The 25386-nt window shown below is 36.0% G+C and overlaps 1 protein-coding gene across 6 annotated transcripts in view; it reads right to left on the bottom strand.

The window, feature by feature from the left end:
- RPRD2 (regulation of nuclear pre-mRNA domain containing 2) overlaps positions 1 to 25386 on the bottom strand; it is a 93808-nt gene that overhangs the window by 20195 nt on the left and 48227 nt on the right. For 3 of the 6 annotated variants that reach the window (XM_043457472.1, XM_043457476.1, XM_043457474.1), the window contains exons 3-7: positions 15086 to 15186; positions 14149 to 14226; positions 12830 to 12882; positions 12166 to 12292; positions 10528 to 10703 (exon numbers count right to left, since the gene is read on the bottom strand). In XM_043457472.1, coding sequence (XP_043313407.1) covers positions 10528 to 10703; positions 12166 to 12292; positions 12830 to 12882; positions 14149 to 14226; positions 15086 to 15186 — 535 coding nt within the window. The remainder of the gene's footprint in view (positions 1 to 10527; positions 10704 to 12165; positions 12293 to 12829; positions 12883 to 14148; positions 14227 to 15085; positions 15187 to 25386) is intronic. The other 3 variants (XM_043457473.1, XM_043457477.1, XM_043457475.1) reach the window with 1 other exon arrangement.

The raw sequence follows: 25386 nt of genomic DNA, 5'->3' as shown, positions 1-25386 counted from the left end.
AAATACTATACTATAACTGAGCTTTTGCTTCTGGATATAATTGAGTAGTTTGTAGCAACACAATGCTCCCATCAAGAACAACCAGAAAAGCCAGATATATACATATACCTATCTATACACTTTCACAAGCACACACATAAACACACGCACTTGAATGTAGAGAGCTAAGGCAACCAAAACTCAGGTGGCAAATTCTCCAGCAGGGGGAAACCATGAGTAAAGTCAAGCTGACATTCTGCAGCTGTCTTTCTCTTAAGAGTCCTGCTGATATGGGGGAGCTAAGCAAGAATCTGAGAATTTAGGCAAAAGAAAAGGGCAGAGGGTTACTACTATAATATAAAGAAAAATGCAGAACTTTTAACAGTCTTGCTGGCCTATAGAAACATTAAAAAAAAATTAGAAAGGCCAAAATTCTGATGAAAAAGGACAGAACTGTAACAATATGTTACTGTTCTTCCTTCAAGATATTTGCTGATAGATAACCAGCAAGGACCTACTGTATAGTACACAGGAACTCTACTCAATATTCTGTAATAACCTATATGGGAAAAGAATCTGAAAGAGAACAAATACATGTATATATGTAACTGAATCACTATGCTATATACCTGAAACTAACAAAACATTGTACATCAACTATACTTGAATTTTAAAAAAACCACATTATTTCCTAAATTAAGCAGAAAATTTCTGAAAAGTAAAGTGGAGTTAAACACAGTCTCATGGTACAGAAGAGACAAGGATTAGAGTTCAAATCACACAATGAAGGAAGGGGTCTAGTGATCGGCCCAGGCTCTCGGTAGGAAAAATCTGTGATCCAGAAGCTGGAGGCATCAGAGAAAATCAAAGGCTTTCCCAAACTGCAATTCAGCCTGAAGCCTGATTATTCAGCCAAGTAATTAATCATACTTGATTAATATGATTACCTCTCACAATACTGCCTAGCAAAAGAAAGGGTGAATCCTTTCTGAAGGAAAACAAATCACCGAGACTCTATAGAAATGTATTTATATACAATGCTCAGTATTCAATAAAAAATCAGCAAGGATGCCAAGAGATAGGACCAAACGACCTCAAAGAAAAAACAGACACTAGGAACATACTCAAAACAAGTATATTCAATATTGGAAGCATCTGACAAAATCCAAATAGCTATCATTTATACATTCAAGAAGATACAGAAAAATATATATCATCTTGAACAATTCAATCCAAAATTCATCAGAGCAAGAGCTTAAGGGTGCTTAGGTTAGGTAATGGAGCCAAAACGGGGTAAGGAAAATGACTGCATGGGAGGAAGGCACTGCATGGGAAGTTGAAGCCTAAGCAAGATAAAAAGAAAGCCTATAGGGCTTCCCTGGTGGTTCAGTCCACCTGCTAACGCAGGATACACAGGTTCAGGATATATGCTGTAGAACAATTAAGCCCTGACTGCGTGAGCTGCAACTGTTCAGCCCACGCACCACAACTACTGAAGCCCACAGGCCCCAGTGCCCATGCTCCGGAGAAGAAGCCAGAACCACGAGGAGCTGTGCACAGCAACTCAAGAGCAGCCCCGCTTGTTGCAACTGGAGAAAAGCCCGCACAGCAACAAATGCCCAGCACAGCCCACAATAAATACAATTATTACTATTTTTTAAAAAAAGAAAGCCTACAGAGGTGATGGGAGGGATGCAAGTGCTGGAAAATTGGTTATACACATGGGTAATGATCAAATAAGCAATTATGTTGAAGATAAGGGGAGCAAGATTTTGCATTTTTAGAAAAAGCAATGATAAATGTGGAAAGGAAGAAAACTAGAATGAACCTTGTAGTGTTGGATTGGGACTGGAGATAACAGTGTGAATAGATGGTTTCTAACATGCATAGACAGATACAGAAATATATACAGATGTGAATGTGAGTATATAGGTTAAGTATTTATGCATATATTTCTTAGCTCTGTACACTGATATGGTCTGGCAGCAGTGATATCCCAACAGGAATAAAAACACCTAGTATTCAGATCTCAGTTTCAAAATATGGTTTTTTACTAAAAGGAACCAAAACTCCTTGGAGAAATAACTGATTCCAAGGCTGGACAGAAAAGTGCAATATGAACTTGGAATACCTTGCTCCAAAAGTAAGGAAACACAAAAAACAATGCAGACATGTCAAAAGAACACAGAAAGCAGCTTGAAAGGTGCTCCTGCTGGCCACGTGGGATAATTTGAGCATCAAAATAATTATTTTGTAATGAGTTAGTAGTTAGCAATGAATGTAATTAGTAGGGCTTCCCTGGTGGCTTAGATCATAAAGAATCTGCCAGCAATGCAGAAAACCCGGATTTGATCCCTCAGTCAGAAAGATCCCCCAGAGAAGGGAACGGCAATCCACTTCTGTATTCCTTGCCTGGAGAATTCCACGGACAGAGGAGCCTGGCAGGCTACAGTCCATGGGGTTGAAAAGAGTTGGACACGACTGAGTGACTAACACTTTCACTTTTACATTCTGGAGGCTAGAAGTCCAAAATCAAGGTACAAGTAGGGCTACGATCCCTCTGAGACTGGGCAGAATTCTTCCTTGCCTTTTCCTAGCTTCTGGTGGTGGCCATCAACCCTTGGCATTCCTTGGTTTGTCAGATGCATCACTACAATATCTGTCTTGGTTGTCACACGACATTCTTCCTGTGCATCCAAATTTCCCTCTTCTTATAAGGACTCCAGTGATACTGGATTGAGGCTATCCTAATGACCTCCCCGTAACTTGATCACATCCATAAAGTCCCTATTTCCAAGCGAGGTCATTTTCATGTGTACCAAGGGTTAGGGCTTCATCATTATCTTTGGGGGGTACATAATTCAATCTACAGCAATTACCAAGTGAAAACTTTTCAGTGGACAAGCTGGGAAGATGCCACTTTAATAAGATATCAAAGGGAATGTTATAGGTAGTAAAACAAATCAAACCTGTGTGCTAACTGAAAGGATGAAATGAGAACACAATCACTTCTAGGATATTCTTACTAAAGATAGATAACCTCTATCTGATCACAAAGAAACATCATATAAATCCAAATTAGGAGACATTGGACAAACTATTTGATATGTAATCTTCAAACATATTCAGATCATGAAAATTAAAAGATCAAGGAACTGTTCCAGATCAATGGAAAAAAGAGAGAAATGCAATAAATGCAACTTGTAATTATGGATAGGAGCTTTTGCTATAAAAACTGGTCAATCTGAGTAAGGGCTGAGGATTAGATAATAATAGTACATCATGTGTTAAATTTCTTATGGCTATGAAAGAGAAAATTACCTTGGAGGAAAACACACATGAAAATATTTGGGGGTAATGGGGTGTCTGCAACTTATTTTCAAATGATTCCCCCCAAAAAGGTCTTCATAATGTACTTAAGATATTTGAGAATTTTACAAAATAAAGACTGAAAAAAAAAATGAGGAAAAAATTAAAATAAGTTAACAGAATTTCACCATAAAAATAGAATCCTTTCTATCAAAAAAAATCAAATGGCAGTTCTAAAACTGAAAAATAAGCCAACTAAATTAATCAATGGGTTAAATAATAGATAAAATTCAGCAGAAGAAAGAATTAATGCATTAGAAGACTGGTTAGTAGAAAATATCTAGGAGAGAAGCACTGAAGGGAAAGAATGGAAAATACAGAAAGGAACATAAAAAGACATTTGGAACACTGAGGAGATCTAATATACAAATTAACAGAGTTCCAGGAAGAGAAGAGATATAATGTAATAGAAACTCTATTTGACAAGAAAACATCCCCAAATTTATGAAAAACATTAAGGCACTTGTTAAGGGTTGAATTATACCCCCTCATAATCGTATACTGAAGTCCTAACCCTATACCTCAGGCTGTGACCTTATTTGGACATAAGAGTTTTTAAAGCTAATCAAGTTGAAAGGAAGTCATCAGGATGGGCCTTAGAGCAGTATGACGGGTAGTCTTAATTAAAAGTGAAAATTAAAAAAAAAAGTGAAAATTTACAAACAGAGAAGGCCATGTGGAGAGACATAAGGAGGAAACAGCCATCTACATATTAAACAGAGAAGTCAAGAACAGACTCACAGCCCTCAGAAAGAATTAACACTAATAACACCTTGATTTTGGGCTTACAGTCTTCAGAAGTATAAGACAATAAATTAATGTAGGTTTGAGCTATCCACTCTCAGATACTTTGTTATAGCAGTTCTAGTAAATTAATACACCACTGATTCAAGGTTCTGCAAACCCTAAACCAGATGAATATGAAGACCACACCTAGGCAGCTCATTGTTTAACTACCGAAAACCAAAGATAAAGAAAAAATATTAACAGCAACTAAATGCAGTACAATAAATAAAAAGTCTAATAAACACTAAATAAACACTGATGACATGAAACAACTGTAAAATCTGTGTGTGTATAATTAAAATATATAACAATAAAAACATACAAATCTGGATGGTGGATATAGCTCCTTTGATGTTATCTCCAAGGAAACTATATAAAGTTAAAGATCTGAGCAGAGATTTCAGCAGTGTCCAGTTAAGAGTTTATGCAATAAGTTACAGAGGCTTAGTAAACACCTTTACTTTTTATTAAAATGCCACAAAGGCCATGGATTATGAGTAAGGACCATGTTCTAGGACTAAGGACTATGTCCAAACAAACCCACCCTAATAAAGCCTAAAACCAAAGCCTTTACATCATAGTAATCCACAGATAAATTGCCAGAAAAAAAAAACAACCCACAAAAAAACAACACTTGTTAAAGGAAAATGACACAATTCCGATTTTCCACAAGTATCACTCAAAATGTCTCCTATAAAATAAATTCTTAGACATGCAAAGAGACAGAATATATAGATATGATTAAAGTATACATGCACACACAAATCATAAAATAACAGTCAATAGTATACCTAGAGATAACCCAGATACTGGAATTAATACATAAGGTTTTTAAGAGAGTAATTACAAATACATTGAAGAATTTTTAGGAAAAGATGAAGAACAGATGACTAGATTAGAAATCTCAAAAAAGAAAAGCAATTCTAAGAATCAAATGAAAATTCTAGAACTGAAAAATACAGTAGACTTCACTCAGTGGAATAAAGAATATCTGAAGACAAGTGCTTCCCCGGTGGCTCAGTGGTAAAGAATCCACTTGCCAGTGCAGCAGACGTGGGTTCGATTCCTGGGTTGGGAAGATCCCCTGGAGAAGGAAATGGTAACCCACTCTACTAATCTTGCCTCGGAAATCCCATGGACAGAAGAGTCTGGCAGGCCACAGTCCATGGGATCTTAAAGAGTTGGACACAACTTGGCAACTAAACAACAACAAATATTAAGTACCCAAAAATTAGTCCAGTGAGAAAAAGGAATGAAAGAGCAGAAATCTAAGAACACATGGGATGTATAACTGGAGTCCCAGAAGGAAGAGGAATGAAAAAGAAGAAATATTTTAAAAGATAATAGTTGAATAGGTTCTAAAATTGATGAACAGTATCAAACCACAGATCCAAAAACCTCAGTGAATCCTCTTTATCCCTCTGCAGCAGGATAACTACAAAGAAGAAATCTAGGCACAGCTGACTTCTTGTTACAACAAGGGAAGACAGGTAAAGGAACATTTCTAGTTAATGAAAGGAAAAAACCTGCCAGTTTAGAATTCTTTACCCAGTGAAAATATTTCTCAAAAATGTAAAATAAAGACATTTTTAAGATTAAAAACAAAGAAATTCATCACCAACAGTCCTGCACTACAAGAAATGTTAGACTTTAGGCTGAGGGAAAATGATCTTAGATGGAAATACGATTTTGAAAAAAGGAATGAAAAATACCAGAAATGGTAAATATAGAGGACTATTTTCCCCTTAATTTCTTTAAAAGTCTACTGACTGTTTAAGAAAAATAATAAATATTATATAAAATATACATAAGTAAAACAGTTAACAATGGCATAAAGACCTCAGGGAAGGGAATCTTACTATTGTTCCCTGCTAGTCCAGTCGTTAAGAATCAGCCTGCTAAAAAAAAAAAAAAAAAAAAGAATCAGCCTGCTAATGCAGGGGACATGGGTTGGACCCCCGATGCGCAAAGATCCCACATGCCATGGGGAAACTAAGCCTAAGCATCACAACTACTGAGCCCGTGGCTCTAGAGCCCACGCTCTGCAACAAGAGAAGCCAATGCAATGAGAAGCCTGCACACTGCAACAAAGAGCAGCCCCGACTCACTGCAACTAGAGAAAGCCCACGTGCAGCAACAAAGATCAAGCACAGTAAAAAAAAAAAGTCTAAATAAATAAATGTTCAACTTAAAAAATTAGAAAAAGTATAGGAAATGAAATACTATAAAAGAATATCTCCCAGTGTATTGCATATAACAAGAGCAAGTTTTATTTTGTGAAACTTTAGCTGTATGTGTGCATACACATGTTGTAGCTCTCAGTTTCCAAGTAAAATCTTTCTGTGGTCAAAATCTTTTTGAAAATATCATTTAAAGGTTTAAGTGTTTCCATATAAGTCAACCCAGATTACTTAAATAATCTACTCACTTGTTTCCCTGGCTCTAACAGTCTCCTATTCTCCATTCTGCTATCTTGATTCTAAAATGCAAACCTGATCACATCACTAGCAATATTAAAATGCTACAACTGCTTCCCTCTGCTTTCGGGATAAAATTCAAAGACCTTAGAATAAACATACACCTTTCAGGACCATGTTCTTGACTCCCTCTCCAGTTTTATTTATCACTTCCTCATATATGCCCAGCTATAAGAAACGACTTTCAGGCCCACCAGTTTTGCCATGCTCACTTTTATTCCCATGTTCAAGAATGAGAATAAGAGCTTTCATTTAGCTAATTACGGCAACTTCAGAGTTTAGCTCCTTTTGGGAAAAATTTTCTCCATATCCATATCCCCACTCCCAAATTAGCTCAAGTACCTATTCAATCTGTTCTCCTAGCACCCTACAGTTACCTTTGTTACAGTTTTTATTATACAGAATTGCAACTTTGTGTGCTCAATGAAGGGATTCTTTGGTGGCTCAGTGGTAAAGAATCTGTCTGCAATGCAGGAGACACTGGGCCAGGAAGATCCCCTGGAGAAGGAAATGGAAATTCACTCCAGTATTCTTGCCTGGGAAATCCCATGGACAGAAGAGCCAGGCAGGCTGCAGTCCATGGGGCTGCAAAGAGTTGGACATGATTTAGCAAAGAGTTGGAATGAATGTTAGCTGAAAAAACTTCTCCCAGCCATGTGCCATGGGTCTTCCAAAGCACACTAGATCATTTTATATAATTTCATAAATAAGTGATGATGGCTGACTACTCCAAAATCATAAAATGGTCTTTTGAGTAAAAATGGTAAACTGACCACTCCCATTCAGTGTCTCTCCCTCCTGGAACACCTATAAAATGACTAGTAATGCAACACAAAAGTATAAACCACCAGCATACCTGAGAAAAAGGTTTCTATACATTTTTAGAAAACAGAACTAGCTGTAGAGTAAGAAGTGATGAGGCGTAAGAAGTGAGGGCGGAGAAAAATGAGGTTAGGAATATGCAGAAAGGGTATTACACCTGGGAAAGAGTCTGTCTTGCAGAATCTCTGAGAAGTTTTGATCCAAGAAATGATGAGTATAAAAAACTGGAATGAATAGTGGGGGTTGAAATTAGAAATTCAAAGTGTGAATACCAAACACTCAATACCAACTCCTCTGCAATCCTGATGTGGCAGACAAGGCACTATGCCCCAGGCAAAAAATATGAGTGCTTCTCTAAAGAGTTACAATATCCTGGCAAAAAGATTCCAGCCTTCTGACACTTAGGACTCCTCCCACCCTAACAGCTAGCTCCTTATCTACGGACTTTACTAAACTTGGGATAAACTCAGATAATTCCTTTCTATGTACAGAGAGCTTTCCCAATCAATTTTTTCATACCTCATTCTTAAAAATGTATAGACAAAGAGACAGTATCTGATTTTTAGGAAAGTCAGAATCATAAAAGAGAAAAATCAAGTTAACTAGAGGAAGGAAAAAGACTCTAGATCTTCCAGAAAGCAGAACAAAAAGATCAAGGTTGATCAAACATGAAAAACATAGGACACCTAGAGAGAATCAATCCAGGAGGTCTAACATCTGATTAATTAATTTCTAAGAAAGAGAAAAAGGAGATAAAGAAATTAGCTCAGAATTAAAGAATAACACTCTTCAGGCTGAAAAAGCCCTCCAACTAACCCATAATGAATGCAAAACAAAACCTCACCTGTGAATACAACATTGCAAAATGTCAGAATATCACAAAAAATATCCCTAAATGCTTCCACAGAGAAAAGAGATTCACCTACAAAGACAGTGCAAAAATTTCATATCAACAACATTAATGACAATGGACTAATGCTTTTTAAGCTGTGAGGGAAAATGATTTTCAACCAGCCAACCTATCAGAGCAAATGTAAAAATAGAATAAAGACATTTTAAAATAAAGAGACCCAGAAAAGTCATCCTTCACAAACTCTTATTTTGGGAAATTAATAGAGGATATGCTCCAGCAAAACAGGAGAGAAAACCAAGAAAAGACGACATGGAAATTGGCAAATAGAGGCCTCAGCTCAGAAAAGCAGTAAAGAATAGTCCTAGGATGAGATCTAGAGACCTAAAATAGAGCAGAATACAAGCTCTGATAGGAAGGTTTCTGGGGGAAAACATGGATTTGGAATATCTGATGGGATACAGAATCTAGAGAGAGACCAAAAAAAAAAAAAAAGCTAAAAGCAAACAATGCAAGAAAAATAGAAATTCTAGGAAAAAACGAAAACTCTCTACTATAACCAGAATTACTACAAGACCTTGTAGTGAACAATGTTCACACAATTATGATGAATGTTTTGCTTATTAATTTTCAGCCTTTAAAGCAAAGAAGACTGAATTATAATTATAGGATGGAATAAGTATTGTCAACCCAGAAAATGTAAAAGTGATGCTGAGAAACTGAAAGGACAGAAGAAAATAATGGAAAGAATAGGAATGTTATTATAAAATAGTAAATTTAGTATTTCAAATTACAGGATAATCAACAGATTTTAAAGTTATAATATTGGGAGAAGAGGGTAGGGAGGTGACTATAAGCTAAATCTTCATTTGTCACATGAAAAAGTGAACAGATATTTCCTTTTTTCTTTTATTTCTGGTCACGCCCCACAGCAGGTGGGATCTTAGTTCCCCAAACCAGGGATCAAACCTATGTCCCCTGCAGTGGAAGAGTGGCATCTTAACCACTGGACTGCTAAAGTCCCAACGAATATTTCTTATACAGTATAAATCAAGAAAGAATAATATGAGTACATTATTCAGAAATATAAAGGCAAATACCAGAAAAAACAGCTAAATGAGTTAAAAGAAACTGCATCTAAGAAGTGGAATTCATTGGATATAATTATATACTGGGAATTCCCTGGGGGTCCAGTGGTTAGGACTCAAGAGTTTTCACTCCCAAGGGCGTGGGTTCAATACCTGGATGGGGAACTAAGATCCCAAAAGCTGCACAGTGTGGCCAAAAAAATAGTAATTAAAGAACTATATACTTTAATAACCATGTGCGCATGCATGCTCAGTTGTGTCTGACTCCATGACCCCATGGACTGTATGCAGCCCACAGGCTCCACTGTCGATTTTCCAGGCATGAACACTGGAGTTGGTTGCCATTTCCTCCTCCAGGGGATCTTCCTGACCCAAGGATTGAACCCATGTCTCCTGCATTGGCAGGCAGATTCTTTACCACTAGCGCCACCTGGAAGGCCCCTCTATAACTGTATACAGTGATTAAAACTAAAAGAAAAAAAAAAAGTACAAAACAGTTTCTTTCAGGAGCCATTATAGACAAATGTTCAAAATCAATCCCTCTTCCAGTTGAGGTGGGGAAAAAGAGAGTCCTTAACTGAGTTGATGAAATTCAGTAACAACATTTCCATGTAGTTTTCTGGGTTAAAAAAAAAAGTATACATACATACTTCTGCCCAATTTTATATCCTGTAATGGTAACTTGGCACATAGCCACTGAAAAACTGAGACATACGGCTTTAGCAAAGCTTAATTTGGTCTTTAGCATCAGAAAGACCTAGGTCTTTTTTTTTTTTTTTAAGATTTATTTATTTGGCTGCATCAGGTCTTAGTTGCAGCATGTGGGAATCTTCAGTTGTGGTATGGAACTCTTATTTATAGCATGTGGGATCTAGTTCCCTGACTAGGGATCGAACCCAGATCCCCTGAATGGGGAGCATAGAGTCTCAACCACTGTACCACCAAGGAAGTCCTCAGAAAGACCTAGGTCTTAATTCAGATGCCTTCGCTTGCCAGCTATATTACTACCTTGTACAAGGTTACTAACCTTCGAAAAGTAACTTCATCTGTGAACTAGAGATAATAATGCTTATCCTTATAGAGTTAAGTAACACCTATAAACAGTCACAGATATACAGACAGCAACTGATGTAAGACAGTATTAATCATTACTTACATTGGCCACCACTTTTACTTCTTTGTACTGTGCTTCATAGAAAATTCCAGCATTTTCCAGTGCTTCTGTTAGCGAGGGCCCATTTTTCACCTGCTTATCCAGTCCATTCACGAATTCCTCTAGCTTGGCACTCGCCTCTTCAAATTCTTTGGAGAATTTCTTCCCACCTGTCTTATCTAAAATAACAAGAGGAAGTATTCTATAATATTCTTAGTCTCATAGTTACACCTTAAAGAAGTTTCCCTAAATCACAAAAAAAATCACAAAACAGATTATTTAAACGTTTCATGTGATCCTGCTCGATTGAAGCAAGAGTGCATCATGAAGGCACTTGTAATTAAGATAAAGTCCAACTAAATGAAAGTTTGCTGATTGCTTTAATTCACAAATTTGATGTCACACTGCTACTCAGGAATAATGGAATGAGGCTCAATTCTATACACTTACAAACCATTAAGTTTTTTTTTTTACATACCATTAACTTTTACACTATAGATTATAATAAGATGTTTCCCTTTGAGGAAAAAACAGAGGCTCAAGATAAAGTGATCTCTATGTGTATCATGCTTAGAAATTCTTTCCTATCTGAAGAAGATCCTTGGTAATTTGAGATTAGAAAAGTACCATGAATTGTTTTTCAACAACAGTGACATTACCAACTTTTATTTATTCTCCTAAGTACTTTTTGCCCAGTGGTGTTAGAATATGGCCTTAGGTATGGATATAAATTTAGGCTCTGCATTTTATTAGCTGTGGAACTTGGGCAAGTTTTTTATCTCCTTATGAAGTCTCAGATTTCTTATGTACAAAGTGGAGGTTTTTAACATGCTTCTGGATTGTTCTGAGGATTAAAGTAGATAATGTATGTTCAATTTAAAGCATGGTACAAGAACAAAATAGGTGCCACAACAAACAGTTGGGTAGTTATTTACTTATTATTTCAAAAATATTTATCAAGTATTTATTACATACCAGGTATTGCTCTAGGCACTACGATATTGGAAGAACAAATAAGGATAATTTCTACTTTCATGAGATTCACATTCTAATAAATTAATATGATTATTATTTATAATCTACAATGTAAGGGAAAGAAAGCAAGTGATCAGACTTTATGAGGTACTACAGTGACCTTATTTATTTGGGCTGTGCTGTTTGGCTTGCAGGATCTTAGTTCCCTGACCAGTGGTCGAACCCAGGCCCACAGCAGTGAAAGCGCCATGTTCTAACCACTGAAATTGCCAGGGAGTTCCCTACAGTGACCTTACTGAAAAGTGAACACAAACCACATAATCATACACATGAAATACACCTGTCCATCATAGCCTGATACATCAGGAAAGGACTAGAAGTGGGGAAAAGGATAGAATATACTTATTAAAAAATTTTTTTAAATTTATTTTTCTCCAACTTTATGGAGATATAAGTGGCATGTAATATTGTTTAAGGTGTACAATTTGAAGGCTAGGAATTTATTTATGAAATTGACATGCATGAAATCACCACCTGGGGAAGAGGTGCCAAAACAGTTCTCTACAACTTGAGGTTCTCTTTATGGAAGCAGTCAGTCTGATTACCTGAAATAACACATCTGGAAAGAGAACCTGACTTACTCTATTTAGAAGGAGGTAAGATTACCTTTTAAGCACTTGAGAGTTTCTGTGCTGCACACATCCACCCTCATGGTTGACAGCTGTTTTTCTTTCAATTCTATCTGGTCTTCTGAGCGCTTGTATAGCAACAGCTCTTCAATGAGGGCCTGAGACTGAACACGGACCATGGTCATACTTCATTTACGAAACCATCCTCTTACTCTAGCTTTCTACACCAAAGTAAAACATGACTAAAACCTAACAAAACCATGAGAAGCAAAAACCTTCATATTTCCTCATAATCAGGGATATCAATATCAATTCTTGTATCAAAACCATATTTTCAGTTATATACCTTAAAAGATCTTTTTCATGTTATTCAAAGATAATTTATGAATATAAAGTTAAGATTGAAACAGGCAAAGATCCACTTATCTCTTCTTTCAATTTGAATTACTCTTATTATGTTAACTTTAAGCAAATTTTAATTTAATTGTTTCATAGGAAGATGAACGCCTTCTTTGGGTTTAATACAGAATTCAGCTGGCATACAGATAAAACTCTTGAGTTTTAGAGAGTTTCAATATGTTTAAAATATAATGGATGTGTAATTCAATAAAAAGAAATCTTACAGGATGAACTATACAGAAAATTATAAAACAGAAGGGCTGGATGACACTTTGGCAAATGGGACATCTTCTGTAACTTACTCGAAATTCAGCAACTATCTTAGACTTGAGAGCAGCTTTTGGATTCGTGGATGCTGTTGAATTAAACAAAAGGTTATTTGAGAATATAGACACAAAACGTTGACTGATTATTTAGGAAAATTTCCAGCTTTATAGTTGAGGGTATACTCTTTGAATATATGTCAAACATGCACACTTAAATCATAGTATAACTCTTAGAACATATAGTGGATATGTAAATTGAAAACTCCCAAGTTTAAAAATATGTACTATTTAGATAGGTTTAACCTACTTACCTCCAACATACCCTGTAAGTCTGAAGTCCTAGAATTACTGACTTGGAGATACATGAAGTATCTTTCTGCCTATTCTGACTGAGTGTAAGAGGATCTTAACACCTCAAATTAGGAGTGTCCAGGAGCAGGACATCCAATTAATCCTGATCACTGGCTGAAGAAAATTTACTTCCAAGCATCAACTCTATTCCTATGTACTTAGTGTTGGATTTTTTTTCTGCTGACTCAATTCAAAGCAAAAACAGGCAGGAAAAGTTCTAAGTACAATACTACTACTGTGGTTGAACTTTGGCTGAAATGACGACTCTTGCTGTTCCTAAGCATGCAACTTATGACCAAAAGGATGTGAAAGGACTCCCTTAATCATGATGAGTATCACATGCTTGCTGGAGCAAAACCATCCCAAGTGTCTTGTTTCACCTCCCAATTCTGTCTTTTACCTTGTTCCCTCCACACCTTCAAATCTTTCTCAGTACTCCTCAGTTTGGCCCACAGCAGCCTATCACATGCAGTATTCCACTCCCGTGATCTCATGCTGGTTAAACATGATAAACACAGCAGGAGCTCCTGTTAAGAAAATGGCTTCTGGCCAGGATTTGAGGCCCATGTCTAATCTGGTAGAGTATATCCCCAAATCTGAAGGATTTCATGGCTCCCACAGAAATGCTTCTTAATGCCTAGTCTCCTCTTCAGCTCTGTTGTTTAATGCCAGCTGCCTCTAACTTCATATAGCTTTGAACCTTAAAGTTACCCTGGGCACTATCACGTATTATTTTCTTCTTCCAATCCCCCAACTACACTTGAATCTTCACACATTTAAACCCTTTTTCTGCATTTCCTTTGTTTAAAAGTAGTTTTATTTTTATTTTTTTTAAAGAAGTAACTCCATGATGGCTTGGTTAGTGTAAGTCACTGGGAGCCTCCCAGGCCTGGAAAACACAGGCTTGCCCATGGTTTATGCCAGGTACGAAGTCAAATGGTCTACATTTTCTTCTGCTCCAAAAAGAGGAGGTAATTTATATTAGTTGAGATTTTGTTCCTTACTTTGTGATTTCTTCCACTGCTTATTCGGTTGTTTGTTCAGATTTTCTTTCAGCTGCTTCTGAGTTTTGAAAGTGGTACCTGGAAAACATTTCAGTTTTGCAATCTGGCGTTACGGGAAGCTGTTCTGTCTGTCCACTTCAGTGTCAAAGTTGAAAAAAGGCAATCCGAGACTGTGTGTTGTTTCTTTCTTTCCTTTTCTTTTATGTTTATAAAAGGATAAAAACACCCACCAGATCTAAGAAGCTGTCAAATAAACATGATTTCTGTATCAAAGAAATAACTAATTTGGAAAAAAATAGGGTAGGAAGTTTAAAAACACTAGGTAACTCATTCAAATGAAGAATTTAACAGCTTCTTAGAAGATGCTATTTTTAAAGCAAATTTCTAGTCAAATTACAGTCATGGTATCTTCAACTTCTACTCACTGACTTTATTACATGGATCTAATACATAGAAACTAAATAATTTTAAAAACACCTGTACAAAACTTACTGCAAATCTAAACCAAAAGAGACTGAAGAATACCAATATATGCTTAATGTATCAAACAATTTAGTGAAAACTGAAACCTTTTCTAAAAATTCTCCCAAAAGTAATAGGACAGGGCAGTAACGATTAAACACAAAAGATGAAAAAAAAAAAAAAAGATGAATGGTTTAAAGCACTCAAACTAAAACAAATGCAGAAAAATAATTAATGATCATCACTTAATATGCTTGCCTTTTTTAGTCAAAAAAACACACACACACAAAATTCAACCCTTTCCAAACCATTCTACTTAAATTTTAATGCAAACAGATTTGTACAGTTATTTAAACAAATAGGGCCAGATACCAAACTTTGTCGTTTATTAACAAGCAAAAGGACTAGATCTATAAAATACATAAAAGACTGAATAATGACTCAATCTTTATTTTCGGAGAGAAAGGATACTTACTCAAAGCTTCTCTTAATGCCATAATCATTTCTTCTGGGTATACATTTCTATCTTCCCAGATTTTAAAGATTCGTTCTACAGATTTAGAGACAGATGGATCCCTGAGAAGAAAGAAAAAGTGACACATAAAAATGTTAAACTTGCGTCTCAAACTAGAATTCTGAAAATAAAGTTGTCAACAAAACTATTTTCCAGGGACTTACCTCATGGTCCAGTGGTTAAGAATCCACCTGCCAATGCAGGGGAAAGTGAAAGTCACTTAGTCGTATCAGACTCTTTCTGACCTCATGGACTATACAGTCCATTGAATTCTCTAGGCCAGAATCCTGGAGTTGGTAGCCTTTCCCTTCTCCAGGGGATCTTCCCAACCCAGAGATCGAACCCAGGTATCCCACACTGCAGGCAGATTCTTTACCAGCTGAGCCACCATGGAAGCCCAATGCAGGGGAACAGGGTTCCATCCCTGGTCTGGGAACCAAGATTCCACATGCTGTGGGGCATCTAAGCTCACATGCCCTAGAGTCCTGCTCCACAAGAGAAGTCACTGCAAGGAGCAGGCTGCATATCACTTCTAGAGTAGCTCTCACCCACCACAACTAGAGAACGATATAGTACACAGCAATGAAGACCCTGTGCGCCACAACGAACACCCAGCACAGGCAAAAATAAATAAATATCTTTTCATGTTTATTTTAAAACATTTTTTTCTGGTGTCTAGGGTTAAAATCTTAAAAAGCCTTGTTCAACACTTTTTATTGGTAACATAAATGAGGTTATGGATGACATATTGAACTTTAATACTGGTTTATAAGTTTCATGAGTACCTTATATTTCTACTTCTGTATACATTCATGAGCATACTCATAATCAAAGTTTAAGTTTCCATCCATCACCATACAGCTGACTCCCTTTATCCATTTCACACTTTACCACCCTCCCACACTGGTAACCACTACTTGGTCCTCTGTATCTGTGTATGTGTGTTTGGTTATTTATTATAATTTTTAATTTTTAAAACACAGTCTATATATGAGTGAAAACATAAGGTACCACGTACCACCTCTTTCTTTACCTGACTTATTTCACTTAGCATAATATCCTCAAGGTCCATCTGTGTTATCACAAATGGCAAGATTTCATCTTTTTTTAAATGAGTGGTACTCCAGTGTGTGTGTGTGTGTGTGTGTGTGTGTGTGTGTATACACATACATATATATATGTATATATATCTCGGTTTACACTCCCACTAGCAGTATATGAGGATTCCATTTTTTCAAATCCTCTCAAACACTTGTTATTTCATGTCTTTTTGAAAACAGTCATTCTAACGGATATGAGGTGATATCTCACTGTGTTTTTTTATTTCCCTAAAACTGGTAATGTTCAACATCATCTGCCTATTGTTCATTTGTATGTCTTCCCTGGAAAAAATGTCCATTCAGCTCCTCTGCTCATTTTTTAAAGCAAGTTATTGGTTTTTCTGTTGTTGAGTTGTATGGGTTGTTTATATTTTGGGTATTAACCCCTTATCAGATATTTGATTTGCAGATCTCTTCTCCCATTCAGTAGGCTATGTTTCTGTTTTATTGATGGTTTTCCTTGTTGCACAGAAACTTTTTAGTTTGATGCAGTCCCATTTGTTTATTTTTCCTTTTGTATTGCTTGCCTGAGGAGACATAGCCAGAAAAATAATGTTAAGACCAATGTCAGCGTGTACAGCCAATGTTTTCTTCTAGGAGTTTTATGGTTTCAGATTTACAATAAATCTTTAATTCATTTTGAGTTAATTTTTGTGTACAGTATGAGTCCAGTGGCCTAATTTAGCTTTTTTTTTATGTTGCTCTTGTTTCTTACCCCACCATTTACTGAAGATACTAGCTTTGCCCCATTGTATATTCTTTTGCTTCTCTGCTGTAAATTAGTTGTACATAAACGCATAGATTTCTGGGCTTTCAATTCTGTTTCACTGATCAATATATCTGTTTTTCTATCAATACCATCCTGTTTTTTGTTACTGTGGCTTTGTAGTATCATTTGATATCAGGGTGTGTGATGCCTATACTTTCGTGTTCTTTTTTCTCAGTATTGCTTTGGTTATTCAGGTTCTTTTGTGGTTTCATATAAATTTTAGAATTTCTCTTCTGTTTTGGTGGAAAACATCCTTTGGATTTTGATAGGGATTGCACTGAACCTATAGATTGCTTTAGGTAATATGAACTCTTGACAATGTTAATTCTTTCAATCCATGAGTTTGAAATATCTTTCCATTTATTTGTGTCTTCTTCAATTGTTTTCAACAATGTCTTACAGTTTTCAGGGTACGGTCTTTTACCTCCTTGATTAAATTTATCCTAGGTATTTCATTCTTTTTTGTTGCGATTCTAAATGGGATTGCTTATTCTCTTAATTTGCTTTTCTGCCATCTCACTGTTAATATAGAAATGAAATTGTTTTTTGTATACTGATTCCGTATACTGAAACTTAACTGTATTTGCTTATTGTTTTGAATAGGCTTTTGGTGGAGTTTTTAGAATTTTCTCTATATAAAATTATGGCTTCTCCATTTTTTGATTGTTTTTTTTTTAATTGAGCTGAATGAGCTATTCATATATTTTGGAAAATAAACCCTTGTCAGTCACATTACTTGCAAATACTTTCTCCCAGTCCATAGGTTGTCTTTTCATTCTGTTTATGGTTTCCTTTGCTGTGCAAAAGCTTCTGAGTTTAATTATGTCCTGTTTGTTTGGTTTTGCTTTTATTTTCTTTTGCCTTGGGATATTGACTAAAGAAAACATTTATTTCAGAGAATGTTTTGTCTATGTTTTCTTAAACTTTTATGGTGTCAAGTCTTCCTCTTTAAGCCATTTTAAAGTCTTTTTTCTGGGGAGGGCTACACAGGGTTAGTAGTTGTGGCACAAGGGCTTGTTGCCCTGTGGCATGTGCGATCTTCTTGGACCAGAGATTAAACCTGTGTCACCTGCATCGGCAGATAGATTCTTGACCACTGGACCACCAGGGAAGTCCATTAATCATTTTTTAAATTTATAACTCAGTGGCATCAGTTATATCCACAATGTTGTACAATCACCACCCCTATTTCCAAAAATTTTCATTGCCCTAAACAAACTCTGTACTCATTAAACAATTAACTCCCTATTACTTCCCTTCAACTCCTAACAACTTCTACTTTCTGTCTCTATGGATTTACCTAATCAATACATTTTATAAAAATGGAATTATACAATTTATTCTTTTGTGCCTAGCTTATGTCAGCATGTTTTCAACATTCATTCATGCATATTATGTATCAGATATACTATGTATCAATTATTTTTCTTAAAAATTGTGGTAAAACAAACATAAAATTTACCATCTTAACCACTTTAAGAGTATAGCTCAGTAGTAATACATACATTTATATTGCCATGCAATCAACCTCTAGAACTCTTCAGCCTGAAAAACTGAAATTCTATCTCCATTAAATAAGATCTCCCTATTTTCACTACAAACCACAACTCTACCTTCTGTTTTTATGAATTTGACCACTGCAGTTATTTCATATAAGCAGAATCATACAATAGTTGTGCTTTTTTGATTGGTTTCACTCAGCATAATGTCTTGTAAGAGTCATCTATTTTGTAACATGTGTTAGAATTGTTTCCTTTTTAAGGTTAAATAATACTCTGTTTTATATATATACCATATTTTATCTGTTAATCTAAAAATCGGGCTGGTTCCTTTTGGTTATTGTAAATAGTGCTATTAGGAACATGGGTGTACAAATATCCATTTGATTTCCTGCTTTCATTTCTTTTTTTGTGTATAATCAGGAATAGATTTGCTGGATCATAGAGTAATTCTATGTTTAACTTTTTGAAGAATCATCAAACTGTTTTTCCATAGCAGCTGCACCATTTATACATTCCTACAGAAGTGTAGTTGTTTTCCCCATCCTCTCTAACACTTGTTATTCTCTAGTTTTGTTTTTAAATTACAGTCATTGAAAAAAAAAAAATAAAAAAAAAAATAAAAAAAAAAAATTACAGTCATTGTAGTAGGTGTGAACTCTTTGGCTGCTTTTAAAATCTTTTTTGGTAATTTCATTACAATGGATGACTAGGTGTAACTTTTTAAAAATTTATCCTGCTTAGTATATGCTTCCTATCCTTTGAAGATTCATGTTTTACTTTGTTGTTTCTGTTTTTGTTTTTTTTTTAATCACTTTCAGAGCATTCTCAGCCATTACCTCTCTGAAAGAACTCAGAAGCACTCTCCTTCTGGATTCTCATTTGATTTTAATTAGGCCTCTCATTCTAAACTCCATTTTACCACTTCCTTCTCTCTCTGCTGCATTCTAATTTCTTCAGAACTATTTTTTAGCTTAATCTTTCTCCTTTCTAGTAATTCCTACCGGTTCTTTTGTCCAAGTATTTTATCCATTGTTCATTTCATTCCATTTAATCTTCTTTTAACATCTTTTATGATTGTCTTAAATGCCCTGATAATTCAAGTATCTGAAGCTCTGTGAGGGAATCTAAATCTGCTGATTCTCCTCGCAGTGCTTTGTTTCCCAATGTACTTGGCAACCTTTGACTGTCAGCACCTATTTTTTTGTTTGATCTATGAGATTCTTGGTGAACTAAGTAGGAAATGTGTTTCCCTAAAAGCAAACCCCCCAAAAAAAAGAGCAAACCTATACTGGTAGCCAGGGATATTTATGACTCAAGACCTCTTTATTCCCTCTCCACAGCCCAGGTCACGTGGTATTAGCAAGATAGGCATACTAATTAATGTCAGCTCTGCCATTCTAGTATGTCCACTGTTGCTGGTTCAGCTTATATTTTGTCAAGAATGTGACTGCTTTATAAAAAAGGACCCTTTAGAATAGATGGCTGGCCATTCAGCCAGAAGTCGTCATAATTATCTGTAAATGTCTGCTTGCAGAGGTTGTATAACATTTATTGTTGCTTCTTCAACACCTACAAAGTGTTCACTGAATAGTAAATGAATGAATAACAATTAGACTTTGTCATTTTCAAACCCAACTATTCATTATGAAGTCCCAACAGCTATTCACCAAAATCCTCAAGTAAAATATGCTGGAGAAATACCAATTGCTAGAAAATCATATAAATTAGACTAGGGTAAAATATAGTAAGCAAGCATGAGATGGGGAAACTAGACATTTTAGTTCTGGTTTTAGTAAGAAGTCTTTGGGGAATTAAGTTTCTTCATTCGCAAAATGATTTTTACTAGATAATTTGTTAGGTTCAAGATTCTTGGCTAGATCTGTTTTTCATTTATATGAACATAGAACTCTCAAACTCCCACAATATAACCATTTCTTGAATTTACAAATTCAACTAAAATAAAAAACAAAACAAAATCCAGAATAGCAGTTTTACTTACCTTGTAATTCTAGACCTCTATTTCAGCCATTACTGATCACAATCTCAATTTCTATAGAACATACAACTAACTGCCAAATACACATCATAAAATAATTAAATATAAACTTTGCTGCTTAACTTGTAAGTAACAAAAAATCGACTGATTTGCAGAATTGCTAGGATGCTGAATAGATGCTTTGTATACTAGCAACCCTTGCCTCAGACCACTTTTAAAACAAAAAAGTATTAGTAAATTATTTCAAAGCACAAAGCTGATGAAGAGTGTAAGAAGAAGTGCCCAGCTATCAGAATTAAAATAAACAGAATTAGGAAATTTCCTGGCAGTCCAGTGGTTGGGACTCCAAGGGCCTGGGTTCAAGCCCTGGTTGGGGAACTGGGATCTTACAAGCCATGTGGCCAAAACCCAACGACAACAAACATGAACAACACAAAAACAAACAACCAGAACCAAACAGCATAATCTTGTGCCTCACTCAGGAGAATATCTTTTCTTTATCAATATCTTGTTTCTGGTACATCATCACAGTAATGTGCTGTATCTTGCAGTTTCTTAATAAATATCTGCCAACTGACCAAACAGAAGACCAAATAATGCAGTCAACTCAAGGAGCAAGTAGTCAATTAGAATCCACCTTCCAATCTAGGGAACTCAGGCACGATGCCTGGCCAGGGAACTAAGATCCCACATGCTGCAGGGTAACTAAGCCCAAACACGGCAACAAGAGAAGCCCATGAGCCACAACTACTGAGTCCTTGCTCTGCAACAAGAAGCCTACATACGCCGTGACAAACACCCAGAGCAGCCAAAAAAAAATTAAAACATACTGCTCTGTATAGCCTAAAATAACCCCCATTTATAAAAATGTATCTTTTTTATTTGCCTATAACATGTTTTCCCTAGTGTGTCACTTGTCTTTAATTTTAGGGAGTCTTCTATAATGCCGTTTAATTTTGATGTAATTAAATTTATACTTGTCTTTATTATCTGTTCTTTGGGTCTTAAGAGCTTTCTAAACTAACCCTTACAGTCAGGAAAATATTCATTTTCTTCTAACATTTTAAAGTTTTGTTTTATATATCAAAGTAATTCATTTGGAATATGCTTTTGTGTGCGGTACTGGGAAACACTTAACATTTAATTTTATTTCTTCCACATAGAAATCCCATGCCCCAGAATCACTTATTGAAGAATACATCTTTCCCCCAATGAACTGCAATGCGACTTCTACCATTTACAGAGGTCCCATATAGGTATGGGTCTATCTGTGGGCTCTCTGTTTTGTTCCTTAAATTTATTTGTCTATCCTTGTATTAATATCATCCTCTTTTAATTACTGTACGAAATAATAATTATTTTTTCCCTATATCAGATTTTTATTGAGAATAATTTCACTTTTTTATTCATCACTTTGTCAAAAATACAGGTCTTGAAATCATTATAGGCAGAGCTGTTTCAGCCATCCCATCACCCTCCTCACACAATATCATTAAAAATATGTATTAGAAACTAACCCAAATAATAATTCTTGATATTTCATAGGTTAAGACCTACTTGGTTGTTGCGCTCGCTTCTCCCGCTGTGGCGCACAGGCTCTAGGCACACAGGCTTCAGCAACTGTGGTTCACGGGCTAAGAGCACTGGCTCAGCAGTTACGGCGCCAAGGATTTAGATGCTCCAAAGGATGTGGAATCTTCCTGGACCAGGGGCTGGACCTGTGTTCCCTGTACTGGCAGGGGGATTCTTATCTACTGTACCACCAGGGAAGTCCCCTACTGGCTTCCTATCAACAGTTTTGGCTCCTCCTACGACACTGACTCCCCTATATGAATTTTACAACCAGTATAACACATTTCTTAAAATGTCCTATTGGGAATTTGATTGAAGTGTACTGTATTTACATGCTGATTTTTATCTTTTTGGAAGTTTATAGTTTTCTCCATAAAGGTCTCAATACACTTTTATTCTAGGTATCTAGAGCTTTTTTGTTATTATTAATAATATCTTTTTATTATAACTGGTTATTTCTGACATACTGAAATGCTACTGATTCCTGTGTGTTGATTTGTATTCAGCAACCTCACCGAACCCTCATATGTCTATAAATTCTCTTGGATTGCCTATGAAGATGATCTCAAAATCTCTGTATCTTTTTACCCTATATGCTTCTCTGGAAAACCGTTTATAGTTCTTCAACAACTACAAGTCAAAATTTGCAAATTAAACAAAAATATAGTAAATACCGTTCATATAAACACTGATTTAAAGTTATAAATGATATTTTGTTGAAACCAAATTGCGATGCAAATATGATACTGAATATATACATTGTTTTAAACTTTTCAAGACTGTAATACCATTATCATTCCTTTATTTCACCATTTTTCTCCATTTGTAGTACTATTAATTTTTTCCTTTAGTGTATGCTGAAATTATTAGTGCCTTCAACTGATACAATTATTTATATTAAAGTCACCTTTAACCTTTCCTCATTAACCTCTGATAAAGTAATACTGTCTTATACCAAAATACAAATACATGATAGAGCCACTGAAAATAACTCACAGAACTGCTAATAAGGTAATCATACGGATGATATTCAATATGCTTAGACAATCCAATGACGCTTTAAACTATATCCATGGACCCACCAATGAATAACTAGGCCTGTACCTAAGAAACACAACTTTATAGCACTCCATGGTATTTCCATCCATGCATCCAGCTAACCCACCACCTATGAAGTGACAAGCACCGTGCTGGGAGCAGAAGTTTGAAGTCTGGGAGACAGAAACTAGTGACGAAAAGCAAATGTATCAATTATAAAGTGTGTGTTAGGGGCTATGACAAAAGAAGCGGTAGGTATAATGATAGCAAAGAAGAACTGCTTAATCCAGACTGGGGAAGAGAAGTCAGGAAGGGTGGGGTAGAGGATGGGAGTGAGGCTCAATAGGGAAGGGACACACATGTACCTATGGCTGATTCATGTTGATATATGGCAGGGGCCAACACAATATTGTGGAGCAATTATCCTCCAATCAAAAATAAATACATTTAAATTTAAAAAAGATTAAGTAAAATTTGAAAAACAAGTTAGGAAAGGAAAATTTCTTGAGGATACTAGATCTATAAGGAAGGTGAAGGGATAGAATAAATAAAACCTTACAGAACTGATACCTAATTGGAAATATTATACTGCTCTATGACTGACTACACAATTTGTTCTACCAGAGTGCCAATTCAATTTTCAAAGGGAACCAATTTCTTAAATTCACTTACTTAAAACTGTAATTTGAAAACTTTAGTCCAAATAAATCTTATATTACAGAAAAGCTGCATATAATATATAATTATATATGATATATATTAATAGATACTTAAAAAGTGAATACCCATGTAATCACAACCCAGGTCAAGAAATAATACATGACTGGCTACCTAGAGGACCTGAGTGGGTCCCTTCAAGATCACAATCTGTTCCATCTATCTGGGATGGTAGACTTTTATGATACTTATTTCCTTAATTTTGTTTTAAAAATAGGTAAGTATAAACAAGGCTGTATATTGTCACCCTGCTTATTTAACTTATATTCAGAGTACATCATGTGAAATGCTGGACTGGATGAAGCACAAGCTGGAATCAAGACTGTGGGGAGAAATATCAATAACCTCAGATATGCAGATAATACCATCCTTATGGCAGAAACCAAAGAAGGACTAAAGAGCCTCTTGATGAAAGTGAAAGAGGAGTGTGTAAAGTTGGCTTAAAACTCAACATTCAGAAAACTAAGATCATGGCTTCCGGCCCCATCACTTCATGGCAAATAGATGGGGAAACAAGGGAAAACAGTGAGAGACTTTATTTTCTTGGGCTCCAAAATCACTGCAGATGGTGACTGCAGCTGTGAAATTAAGACATTTGCTCCTTGGAAGAAAAGTTGTGACCAACCTAGACAGCATATTAAAAAGCAGAGACACTACTTTGCCAACAAAAGTCCATCTACTCAAAGCTATGGTTTTTCCAGAAGTCATGTATGGATGTGAGAGTTGGACTATAAAGAAAGCTGAGCACCAAAGAATCGATGCTTTTGAACTGTGGTGTTGGAGAAGACTCTTGAGAGTCCCTTGGACTGCAAGGAGATCCAACCTAAAGGTTCCTTTAGCCGGTCCTAAAGGAAATCAGTCCTGAATATTCATTGGAAGGACTGATGCTGAAGCTGAAACTTCAATACTTTGGTCACGTGATGCAAAGAAATGACTCATTGGAAAAGACCCTGATGCTGGGAAAGATTGAAGGCAGCAGAAGGGGATGACAGAGGATGAGATGGTTGGATGGCATCACTGACTCATGGACATGAGTTTGAGTAAGCTCCAGGGGTTGGTGATGGACAGGGAAGCCTGATGTGCTGTGGTCCATGGGGTCACAAAGAGTTGGACGTGACTGAGCGACTGAGGTGACTGACTAAAGTATAAACAAGTTTATTTTTCTGCCAGACTTGAACATTATAGAAATGGATTCATACTATGTATACAGAAATATTCCTTTGTACTTCCAACCAGTATTTTGTGAGATTTATCTATATCATTGCATGTAACTGAAATTCATTAGTTTTCTTTGCTGTCTGATATTCCAGTATGCCACAATTCATTCACCTTACTGTAAAAAGTGTTTCCAAGTTTTTTTTTCAAATTAGGATTTTCACTTTATTCTTCTGCTGAACTGTGTGGTTTGCAGTCTTAATTCTCCAACCAGGGACTGAACCTGGGCCCCCTTGCAGTGGAAGCATGGAGTCCTAACCACTGAACTGCCAGGGAATTCCCCCCAATTTTTATTACCATAGACAATGTTGGTATAAAAATTCCCTTCCACTGATCTTGCTGCAAATATGTAA

The sequence above is a fragment of the Cervus canadensis genome, chromosome 2 (genome assembly GCF_019320065.1).
Source record: "Cervus canadensis isolate Bull #8, Minnesota chromosome 2, ASM1932006v1, whole genome shotgun sequence".
Classification (NCBI taxonomy): Eukaryota; Metazoa; Chordata; class Mammalia; order Artiodactyla; family Cervidae; genus Cervus; species Cervus canadensis.
This window is presented reverse-complemented; position numbering and strand designations above follow the sequence as displayed.